General features: G+C 40.4%; 1 protein-coding gene across 9 annotated transcripts in view; it reads right to left on the reverse strand.

Annotated features, from left to right (window-relative positions):
* The window catches only part of DLG2 (discs large MAGUK scaffold protein 2), a 1,063,600-nt gene that overhangs the window by 894,297 nt on the left and 156,860 nt on the right, over positions 1–12,443 (reverse strand). For 3 of the 9 annotated variants that reach the window (XM_076328382.1, XM_076328379.1, XM_076328374.1), the window contains exon 1: positions 7,175–7,647. The exons of the other annotated variants lie outside the window; for them this stretch is intronic. In XM_076328382.1, coding sequence (XP_076184497.1) covers positions 7,175–7,204 — 30 coding nt within the window. In that variant the 5' untranslated portion in view covers positions 7,205–7,647. Of the gene's footprint in view, positions 1–7,174; positions 7,648–12,443 lie in introns of those variants that run through there. 9 annotated transcript variants of the gene reach the window in all.

Here is a 12,443-nt window from a genome sequence, read left to right on the forward strand (position 1 = left end):
TAGCTCTGCTATCATTGAGTAGGGCTATCATTAATTGAGCCAGGATCAGGCTCTCTTGTTTTCTTTTTCTTGCTCAGTATCTTCCACCTTTCCTTATATCTGCAGCTCTCCACTGCTGTGCAGTAGTATTAAGACTAACCATATCTGCCTGAGCAGTTAATTGAACATTTTCTTTTCTCAGTTTATAGAGCTGTTCATAGAATTATGAAACAAATCACCCTTCTCCTTTCATAGTTAAAACCAATCTCAATAAAGACATCTCCCTAAGATGAGCAAATTATAATCTAATGAAATCTATTGAAAATTTCAGTTGCACTAAACAAGGTCAATGCTCGGAAGAAACGAAATGTCACTCAGAAATGGAGATCAAAGTAATTCCCTTCTATTCCTGCTGCTGCCATAGAGACCAAGGGAGGGAGAAGAGGGGGAAGAGATTTAACAGACTTAATTCTTCCTGAAATTTATAATTAACTACAAGGGAAAAGGGACAATTACCATATTTCTAAAGAATAAAGGAGAAAAAAGTTGAGCTTTTGACAAGATATAATTACAAGACATTACATATGCAATGCACATTGGTTTATTCTGTGTAATTTTCTTGAGACTCCCCCCCAAAAATGATTTTTTTTTTCTGGAAAAGACAACACGTCTCATCAGTTTACATTCATAATGTTTGAAATCCAAAAGCTAGAGGCTTACAATAATTGTTCCAAAATTTAACATTGGTAAATAAAGATTTGAAATAAATACTCGGATACACTCCCCATCTGTCAGACATCTATGAGTATGTTCTCCAGCAAAGATAAATGGTAATCAATGAAAAGGATCTTCCTGCTCTTCTAAGACTGCGCAGTTTAGCCAGCAGCCAACCCATAGTCCTCAAGTACCACTTCAGAATAGAGTTTACTAAATTACATGTAAATTGCATGGATTCAGCACCATTACACTTTTAGGGTCTGTCAGGAAAACACCACAGTTTGAAGTGCTCATCAGCACCTAATAATGACTATAGAAAAAGATTTTGATTTTAGCTAAATGTGAATCTCGGGGGGGGGGGGGGGGGGGGGGGATCATTATGTTTCCTCTGTTTCGGGTTTGTTATAGCCAGGAAATTCAGCACAAAAAAACTTAGTTACCCAGTTTATGATTTCAAACGACAATGATTCAAAGCCTCAAGTCTTGCAAAGAAAAAACAACAAATGTTGCCCAGCTCTATTTAGCACTATTAACAATATGCAGGCACATAGAAATGTGAGGGATTTTTTGTTTCATATCCAGCTAAATTTAAATCAGATCCTCATGCAGTGTAGCTCTCTACAGCTTTGCTGGCTTTGGTAAGATTATACTAGTCTACAACACCTGAGGTACTGGTTCAACCTCAGTATTTATAACTAGATTTATAATTTCCTAATTTTGGGACTGACTCTACAGCCTCTCGGACACATACAGCTGATCTTGTAGGAAGCCCCACAAAATAAATTGAACCTCATCCTCTAAGTATATACCTTTTTAAAACTCTATATTGAGTTTTTTCAGATTAACACAATATAACTGGGGGGCAGGGAGAGAAACAGGCCTCTTTTCTTCAGTAAGGCCTATTACAAAAGCACTTCAGCATAAATAAATATTCTAAGTATTAGCTATTTGCATTGTCGTCAGGCCCCCATAATCAATAATCCAACTTAACCTCATAGCGGATTCACCTCTGCAAAGTGAGACCAACAGCTGGCATATAGTGTGTGGACCTGCTCTCCACTTCCAGCAGATGACCTGATCTGATTTACCATTCTGCCCTGCTGAGAGCATCTCAGGACTGGTTTTGCCGCTGCTTTAGAAATAGGCTGAAACAGTGAGGTCACTCCAGTGGTGCCACCTCCACGTTTTTCCATTCTTCAGCCAAATTCTAAAAACACCCTTTAAATCAACTGGGTTGGCGCTGGGAGTCAACTGTGTTGGCTAAATGCTGAAGGAGGGTTTCCCCTCACTTGGGGAATCCACAGTATCCTGCTGGGACACAAGACCTGCCCTTACCTTTCCCAAGCATGGCACACTATCAACAGGGATTTATAATGATATACTTAATGTAGACTGGTAGTTTCAAAGTCAAATAGCCAAGCCACAGCAACTCCTCATTCACAGTGATGCTACTGAGGAGGATGAGCTCTGAATTTTGCCTTGTTTTCTATGTTGGGACTGTGGGGAAAGGAAAGCTAATGCTGACAAAAAGACAAAGTGCAAACTTTATAGATCTTCTCTGCTTTACTCTTAACTTCATGCTGAAAGTGGGGTGATGAGTGTGTGGAGTGGGCGAGACCTGTAGAAGAGTCATACCATAGCCAGGGTCTAAGCCAGATGTTGGTCCCGTACTTGACCGCAGTGGCTTCTTGTTTTCCACGACCATTGCACATATTGAGAGTTCTGCTCCTACATCTGTCAGAGTTTTGCCTTAAGTGCATACAATGGTGTCCCCTGTTCCAAATATATTGCCGGATGAGCAGAACAAAATAGGATAGACAGATGTTCCTGGCTCCTGGCAACTTTGCCAGTCAGAATTGTACACATTCAACCTTGGTATGGGTTAACAACATAAACAAGCATATCACCCTACTTCCCAGCACCACTGCAAAACAGTTTTTTCCTTCCATCTCTATTTCATTCTTTTAAACACTTGAACTAAATCCTCAGAAAATGTGCTGGATGGACAGCCATGAAAAGAGAGATATTGTTAATTTACCAAACTAGACTAACACAGAATTTAAAAAAACCTAACAAACTAAACCCAAACCCCCAAACTTCTTCACTAGTGGAATGAACTGAGTCTTTCATTAACTTAAAAAAAACCCCACAAATATACAAGATCTTTTTTCCGTTCACATGAATAATCACATTTTCATTTAGTTGTCTGGTCCCACAGAGGTCAGTGACACTTGAATTTAACACAGAACCTGTGTAGTGAGTGATCCAGCTTAAACTACTACAGAGTTAAGTGGAAGCTGGCAAAAAGAATCTCTAAGTAGTTGTTGCAGAATTTTCAACATTCTGATGACAGAAATTTATGTTTGTAACTAACAAAACCAACAAGTTCAAGCTGGGCATTCTCCCTGGGTCTGAAGGTGGCCAGTTCTCTCGTTTACAAGCTGGAGGACACAGCTCTGTGTCACAGGAACCCTACTGCTGCCAGTGCTCAGTGCTGTGAACTTGGGAGTTAGGCAACAAACAGCAAGTAATTTAGGTTTTGTGAATAAATTGGGATTATTTTATTTGGTGTCTAGTCTTCGTGTACATCTTTGCAAGCTCTTCTCAAAACACAGAAGCTTTCAGGTGATAAAATCTGGGATTTTAAGCAAACCTCAAAATAGAGCTCCCAAACAAAACAAGAGGTGACACCAGTGGCAACCAACACTGACAGTTCTTGGGGCCATTACTAACGTTAAGGATAATAAAACATTAGACTAGATTGCCCAGGAAGTTTTAAAATCTCTATCCTAGGAGAAGGTCTTTAGCTAGCCCTGCTTGTGGCAGAAGACTGGATGGCCACTTGTAGTATTATTCAATTATCTTTTTTTTTGGTGCTGTGATTGCCAGCTGCAAGTATCAGAGCCTGAATCTGACTCCTTGAAATCATGAGATTTAAAAAAGAAAAATACCTTTTGATTTCCCTTCATTGGCCTTCTGGGTTTTAAACCTTTAGAGTTTCCACCTCTGAGCTCTCCTTTGTAGCAACAAGGGCCAGAAAGCTTTTGGGTTTTTTTCCCAGGGAAAGCTGATCATCTTTTCTAAGCCATCTGACACCAAGAACTGGGGCAACACAGAGCTATCTATTTTCTTTTTCACCAGTGGCAGCCACTGTTGTATTCATAATTCTGTAAAAGGCAGAAGGATGGAAGGAGAGCTGATAGCTAGGGGAGAGGACAGCATGTTGCCTCTCACTGTTGGGAGGCACTGTGGGAATGTTCTTCCTTTTCAAAAACTCCTGGTGCTCCCGCTGGGATGGAGTCTTGACCTAAGTTTTATTTATACTGAATTCTTCCTAACGATAAAATAATGCCACAAATTAACATGCTTTATGCCACAGTAAAAGAAAGAAGCTATGCTGGGAACATGATCAATTAAAATAAGCTAGGAGACCATAAGAAGTCCTCCTTGACCGATTCAGCATTTCCTAAGTCAGGGGTTCAGAAATGCATGAAAACATGAAGGAAATAAAAAAGGAGAGGAAGAATTTGTACAAATTAATATCTTAAATCTTTCCTAAACATATCTTACATTTTGGCTGCAAAAATAATGTCAGTAGGATTTAACATTTGGCAAGGTACATCAGAAATTAATTTTATTAGATGGCGTCTTTCACCATATAGAGTTCAAAGCAGGGTCTTTAGATCCATTGTACATAATCTACAAGGGCATATTCACTCCACCACAACATTTATGTCATTTTCTATGGACTGGAAATACTGAAAATTCCAGACTAAATTTAATGACCATGTGTTAAAAATGTCCACTTTTTAAACAGTGTTCATCTTTTGCAGTTTAAATAGCATTCATCTTTTACTCCCTTTTTATTATTTATAAGATCTGAAGAATAAAACTGATGTATTTACTCCCTCTTGACATTAAGATCCACTTTTCCAAGAATGAGAATGGCAATTATTTGCACAAATCAGACAAATGGATATTCAAATAAGGGTAATTAACAGATCTGAGGCCAAAAATGACCATACTCTTGCTCTGTAGAATACATACTTATTGAAATGAATTTTTTAAAAATCTCAAAAGTTCTGAAAAAGGCCTGCTCTTATTATATTGGTGAAAATTGGCACAAACAGATGCCATAAAAATTTTGTAGGTTTAAAGGAAGTAGAGTTACTCCAATGCACAATAAAGCAAGTAAGAGCAGATTATGGATCAATACAATATAACATCACTGGTGCAGCTATTTAAATATGGCACCAAACAAGATGAGGAAATCAACTGTAATTTATTTGGCTTCAAGCCTTTGCAATATGAAAGTGTTCTGAAACTAGATTTTTGCCATTATTCAGCTCAATTACATATGTTAATATGGTGTTCCCACGCGCATCCAAATAGCAGGTCACCTACAATTCACAATCCTATCTCATACCAACATCAAAGTTGGCAGCAAAGACTGAATATCTGGAGTTGAATATTTGAGGCTTATATGCTTGACTTTCAGCTCATTTCAGCCATTTAGCAGTGGATTCGAGAGACAGAAAAGCTGGGAGGAAAAATATTGTGTGTAGCTGGAGTTGGGAGCCCTGCTCAAGGCAGCAGCAGTAGTGAGATGATGGTGAATCTACATTTGTTATTGCCCAAAAGGCCCTGGGAAAATGTTCAGTGGAAACTTTCAGGACCAATTCATAAAATAAATAAAGCGGTGTCTCTTGATATGTACAAAAAAGACACTGGGTCACGTTCTTCTCCAAGTTATACCATCTCAAAAGTAGACTTATTCCCCTGTCCCAAATCCAGTTACTACACACCTCCTTGCCAAACTCTCAAGGCCAAGGATAGTTGCAATTGCAGATCCCCACTGTACCACCAGACACGCAGAAGTAAGGCTAATCGCAGCTCTTTTTTTCAACCTTCCTGATTATTTTCAATTGGAAAGCAACGTCTGGGAGTGTAATTTGGATGTTTAGCATGATCCTGCATCCAAGCTTTGTACAGCGGTGCTGCACCACTGCTGCTGAGAGCTTTTCACTGGTATTGCATCAACGGGCACCCGCGGGTGCCTCCGCTCTGGTCCAGGGCAGGTTGAGGAAGTAGTCTCAGATCCAGCACGGCTTGCGGGAGCCAGAAGGACCTGAAAAGAACAGGAGGTGAATGAGGCCACAGAAGGAGCGTATGCTCCTTCTGTGGCCTCATTCACCTCCTGTTCTTTTCCAATATGGGTTTCTCCACCGGCAAGATGGGAATGAGAGCTCGCATCTGTTCCCACGGTTCCACCGCGCTCCCTGCTCTCTGCGGCAGCCACCCGCCACCCCTCGCTGCTGTCCATGGGTGCCCGGGGTGTCTCCTCCTGCCCTTCTCTGTGTCATGGATGGGGGTCCCCATTTTGCATGGCCATGACGCAAAAAATGACAGCAATGATGACGGCAGTGCTAACCGTTGGTTTGCCTTATAATTTACGCAGCCTTCAGGTGTTCTGGCTACCCCAGACATTTTGCAAGTCTTATGGAAATGATGACATTCATCAAAAATAAACCAGGACAGGGAGCAACTGTGCTGAACCCCAATGTCTGGACTTCCCCTGGTAACTACTCCTTATAAATACTATCACCATGTGCAAATGCAGTCACAAACATGTGGTGAGCTGCCTGTCCTGTAGCAACAGAAAAGGAGTTCCCTGATCATCTCCCTGTCATTTAACATTAAGTTAGTTTGCTAAGTTTGAGGACATCTCAAAGAATCATTCAGCTTATCCCTACCCTAGAGCTTTAAGTCAGGAATTTGTCTTAACTCGGGAAGTGTCCTTAACCCCAAAGTCCTTAGCCTGCCACCGTTGTCATGGATAAAAAATTGTTTACATGCACGTTTGGAGATAATTATTTAGAAGGACCATTCCCAAACAGTCAGGTTAGATCTAACATCAGTATAAGAGTGCTGAATTGGGACCAAGGCATTTTTATTTTTCAGGCCTAGAGATGCAAAGTAAGCTATGTTTTTCCCCAAAAGAGCCACAATAAGACACAAGAAACTTGCATCTCTCCAATCAGAAACATCATGACTATCTAAACTACATCTGATTGGCCTCTTTAAAATCCTAGGACCTATATAATGCCCCCCCTTTTTTTTTTTATTCTTAAGTTTACAGAATAAACTGATAAGCTGAGAAAATATGTGCATTATACCATGTATTCTGAAAGTGCTCTAGTAGCTAGAGATATTAATAGACACAAGCATAGGCTAAGATAAAATATAAAATCTCTTTCCTTTTGCTAGTAAAAATAAGTAAATTACATATCATTTAGGAAGTGATATAGAAGCAAACTGCATAACCTACAGAAAAAGAGAACAAAATGCTCATTGAAGCAAAGCTTATTTATCACTTTATCTTGCAACCTGACACAGTACATGCTCAATCTATTTAATTACAGGAACAGAAAAATAGCAGAGAAATATGTACACATAACAGCAATGTTTCCAGTCCTACCTTGGTCGTGACAATGCACAGACAATCCATTCTGTAAATCTCCACAGGAGTGTATGTAAATCATAAAAACAAATCAGCAAGGGTGAGGAAAGGCTTTTGAACAGCATGAACAGAACCGGAGGCTTGAATCTGCACAGCCTGCTTTTCCAAGTGGGGCCCTCATAAGAAACTCGAGTCCTCCTCCACAATGCTAAAGGCAGTCATGATGCTCACAGGGATCAGAAAACCCACTAGAAATCGTCTCAAGCAAAACTTCCAGGTGGCTTATTAGGCTTGATTGCTGCATTGTTCAATCTGTGATCAAAATATTCTGTTGAATGGTATGCAGCCTTCTAAATGGGAAGATGAGAACCACAACAAGCACAAAAGAGCAAAAGCATCACATTTCAGCCCTGGCTCTGGTTTCACAATTCTGATCTGCTGTTTCAGTATACCCATAAGATTTCCTTTGCCAAGTCTCTCTCGCTCTCTCTCTCAATCTCTCTCCCTCTCGCTCTCTCCTTCCCTGTCTTTTTTTTTCCTCCCCCCTCTCGCTCGCTCTCTCCCTCCTCTTTTCTACTAACTCCGAGCAAGCACAACACACACAACTATCGGGCCCATCTATCACAGCACTGTCACTTCTCTGCCAAAACAACTGCTTTGGGTTGTAAGGGGTTTTATTAAGAGCATGATTCCTACAAACGCATATTGCTTGAAGTGCATGATTGAAACATGAAGGTGTGTGCGAGAGCTCATGCGTCACATCTACAATCGCTCAGAATTACTAGGTCAGATTCGGATTCAGGAAGTGAATATAAATAACAGCTGGATAAGGCGAACTTTCAGAAAGTATAACAGAAAATAATCAGTCAGGGGAAAAAAAAGGGAATTGCATATTTACACATGCACGCAGGTCTGTGAAGTGCAACAGTGATATAATTATAGTTTACCATCCACGGAAAAAAAAACCCACATTATATACATTAATCAAAGCTACAGAGGGGCACCTTTTTTTTTCCCCCGCTTATGACAAATACATCAAAGTTTTATTCAAAAGAAAGCACCCCGAACAACAGAGCTTAAAAACTCCTTAAGTTCTCTCCCAAACTTTTTCTGCATCTTTGACAGATCCACAGACTTAATCGATTTATCTCATGTTCTGTATGCTTTGCTCAGAGTTTTACAAACTATTTAGCCCCCAAAGCCCTACCTTTCTTGCAGTGATGCTGGTGCAGAGCTTGCCTTTCAGGTGTCTTACATGAATCATTCTGAGTTAGAAAGCTCGCTGTCAGCTCTTAAAGTCTTCCCTCTCTTATAGATAGAGGAAGAGAGAGAGAGAGAAGAAAGAGGGAGGGAGAGAGAAAGAGACACAGAAGGGGAAAGATATGTAAAATGAAAGCTCTGGCCAAAGAGAGAGGAAAATCAATGCTCCTATTCACTGGAAAAAAAAAATACAGCCAACTGGACTGTTGACAGCAACAAGAGGAAACGTCTAGACACCCATACATTACAATTCACCTTTTCAACACACTGGACAGCACAATTCCCCCTGGGTGCTTTGCTAAGGATCTCTCATTCTCACTCAGAGCTAAAACATGATTTCAATAAAATAAGCCTTTCCAAGAAAATAAAAGGATATTTAAGAGTCATCTCTCTTCCATAAACTACTCAGGTTATAACCCTAATATCCTTGTGATTGCTAAAGCAGCAAGAGGCTCAGTAAATGACACACATTATTTTGCCAAAATGAGGTCACTGCTACCAAAGTTACAAAATCCATAGTGAATCAGATATGTGGTCAGAGAGCAACCAACCCTCCCCCAACTATTAAAGTCTTGGTGGATGTAACATCTTAAAGAGAAAGTCTCCAGAGCACTTAACGACTGTGTCTAAAACTTTAACTCGCTCTGAGCAACCACATGTGCACAAAACAAACTTCATTTGTGTTTACAGGCTGCACTGGAACCTGCAAGTTTTCTCCCTACTGAGGTTTAGTCCAGTAGCCAAACAGTCAGACAGGTTTATTATACTATAGAATGTATGAAACAGGGAACTTTTCAAACATCTTTGAAGTAAGAACCAATTAACCATCTACTTAAGAACAAATTAACCCATTAAGATGGTCTAACCTAAGCCACACTTGTGCTCTAAGCATAAGCATGATAGGGTAAAAGGGAATTCAGTCAACTCTAAAATCGGGAGATATTTTAACACTTAGATGTAAAGCATCCAACAGTTTGTTCTCTTCCAATTGGTAGATTCAAGCTGATCTAGTAAGGTGTGAAATATTTCCATACATATAATTACCTAATGACTTGGCTGTAAAATTTCATATCATACTTGAAACTGGCATATGGGGATATATTTTTAAATTGGTCTCCAAGGGCAGGATCTGTAAATGCTTCTACTTGTAAGTAACTTTACTCCTGTGAGCTGGTCCCAGTGAATTCATGATCCTATTTACAGTTTATATGAAAAACAGAGGGTTTGAACCCTTTGAGGCTGTTTAGGTGAACAATGCGACTCTGGGAAAATCAGGCTCCATCAGTGTACCTAAAAGCTTCCTCCTGCACTCCTCCAATTTTTGAGTGTCACCTCCTTCCATAAAATGTACCAATGCACATTGAACAGCACAGGATTTGCCCCTGTGCTACCCAAGCTTAGAGCATCGTTGAGCAGCATGGCCTCTGAAATACTGCCACCTGCTTTTTACCCTCAGGATCTCCTGCAGCCCCAGACAGAAGAGACCCATGCTTCTGGGGACAGAGACCCCAGCTCCATCCTTCCACGGGCTCATTTTCATTGCCAGGGGTCCTGGTCATAGCTTCTAACACACATCTGTCAATGACAAAGTCAGGGCTGCAGTATGGGAACAGATGACTGTCAATGGGTCTCCAGTGTTTCTCCCAAGTATACGGTTCCTCATTTTCATTAACTACCCATCCCAAACCCAAAAAAGAGGCTGAGCTGCTCCATTTTCTTCCTCCAACTAGATACTTTTTCCATTTATTTTTTCTCCCCAAGCATAAGATTTTCAAATCCTTGGCACTGCTTTACCCTTCATTAGCAACATGTCCTTCTGCTCTAATTTCTGCAGGTCATATTGCTGCTTAGTTCTATTTTTTTCTCTGCTGTTCCAGCCTTCGTGTTATCTGTACATACGATCATGATTGAAACCTACCATAGAAAGACTTGACCCAAAAAACAAACAAATTGAGAAGCAGCCATCTGGGGTGAAAAGAGATGGTTTATAGTTGCTCATAGTTGATTTAGATGGTCAAAAATATTCTCTGCGATGAGCTCTGACTCTCGGGAAGCCTTAATACAGGAAAAATAACAACTGTTTTCCACTGTGATACCAGCAGCTCTGCAGACCACCATGTGAAAACCACTTACCCAGGTGACTGCTTCCTTCTCTTCTGATTTTACCAAGGTTCCTATTTTTAAGTCATACAAAAACAAATAATATGAGGTGAGTGGGTGAAATGTGATGGTCTGTATAATGCAGTAGTTTAGACTGGACAATTTAATGCTCCTTTCTGGCACTAAAATCTTCACTGTATCCAGGTACTTCCACTGGGATAACCAAAGCACAGGGCTTAATTAGGCAGTTTTGTTTAGAACCAGAGCCTGTAACATCCAGCTGAACTGAATATTTGTAAAAGCAAGTTTCTGTAAAACCTAAAACCAATAGGAAGGATTCTACGCTTTTTTAAAATCTCTCATGACACACCTTTTCAAACAGTTCTTAAATTCTTTTGAAACCCAAATGTTATAGAGCAAAAAGTGTAAAGAAGAAACTGATTCTTTATAAAAAGCAAAACTGGCTTCATTATTATCTCTAATTCAAACAGTAGAAGTTAGGAAAAAAAAGAGTACTAGGTATCCAAGTTTTGGAGTAGACACTAAGAAAGGAGACATCTACCAGACTGCTAACATAGCATTAGTAATGTCAGCATCTTGCAAAATTTAGCCAGTGACTATTTAGAGCTCTATGCACCTACACAGAGAACACATAAACACACACATCCTCTTACAAATGTGGAGAAAGATTTATTTACTCCTAATGTATCTTAAATTGGGTACTATGGAGTTGATGGTATTAAATTGCCAGTCTTTCACATGGGGTTATATTCTCTTTCTTCTTTTCAGGTCCTATATTGCGCGCAAACAAGCTACGAATAAATACTTTCCTGATTATGTCTCTTCCAAGAGGCCAATTGATGTAGTCATGAACTACATAGTCTTTATGGTCAGAGCTCATATATACCACTTGAGCCCAGTTCCAGCCAGGTTGCTGTGCATCACAATTGGTTAGTTAGTAGGTTAACACCGAGATACAAGTTAGCTAAGTAATTATATGCTAGAAGGGAAAATCTCATGAGACAGCCTCTTTATTAGGGCTGGTTTGTGCTACACAAAAAAAAACCAAAAAATGAGAAACTACTAATCTTGCAGATCCTGGATATGTAGTTAGAAGCTATATTACAGATGAAATGTCAGAATAAATTCTGCTTCAGCCAGGAAGAGAAGTTAATACAAATTTCAGAAGGTGTGAAGTTCTGTATACCTTAGTTGCTAAGAATTTTAATGCAGTTCCCAGACTGAACCAGAAGCCCATGAGTGCTGGTGTTAATTTAAAGATCAACAGATTAGCAGTTCTGCCCCTCCTGACTGCATCAGCCCTAACAGCAGCAGCTCTGCAACTGGCCTCAGGCCCATGAGAGTCTCAGGCAGAAGCTGTATCAGGAATCATTCCCTTCTCCCGTGCATGGCAAATTTCATTGCTAGTTAGCACAATCAACGTTGGAGTCCTGACCAATTTCTCTGGCTGGTAGCTTTCTCAAAAAAAAGAAAAAGACAATTTTCTGTCCCATAGGGTAGCACAGACCTCCCCGCTCTGAGCCCTGTAGTTAGATGTAAAATGCGTGCGGGGAGAAGTGAAGGCTGGACAGGCAGCTCCACTCATTCATCACAAGGACTCCACACCCAAGTGGCCACCGTGGCCCCAGGCTCAACAGCCACAGAAAAGTTTGTTTTCTGCTTCACAGCTGTGGAGGGGATCCCCTCTCTTCCTGCCCCAAGCACATGCCCAGCTTACCATCCTTTTATTCAGTACATGGGAGCTTACATCACTTTAGCCAAGCGCTGCCCCAGCACTCAAAAGCAAGAAAAAAGCTATTTTTGTTTTTTTAATATACAACATGCACTTCACAGGCCCCGTTTGCTGAGGGCCTTGTTGTAATACCTGGCCCCTGGCTGCTGCACCTGGTGGTGTGTAATGTCATTT

The sequence above is a fragment of the Aptenodytes patagonicus genome, chromosome 1, assembly GCF_965638725.1.
Source record: "Aptenodytes patagonicus chromosome 1, bAptPat1.pri.cur, whole genome shotgun sequence".
Taxonomy (NCBI): Eukaryota; Metazoa; Chordata; class Aves; order Sphenisciformes; family Spheniscidae; genus Aptenodytes; species Aptenodytes patagonicus.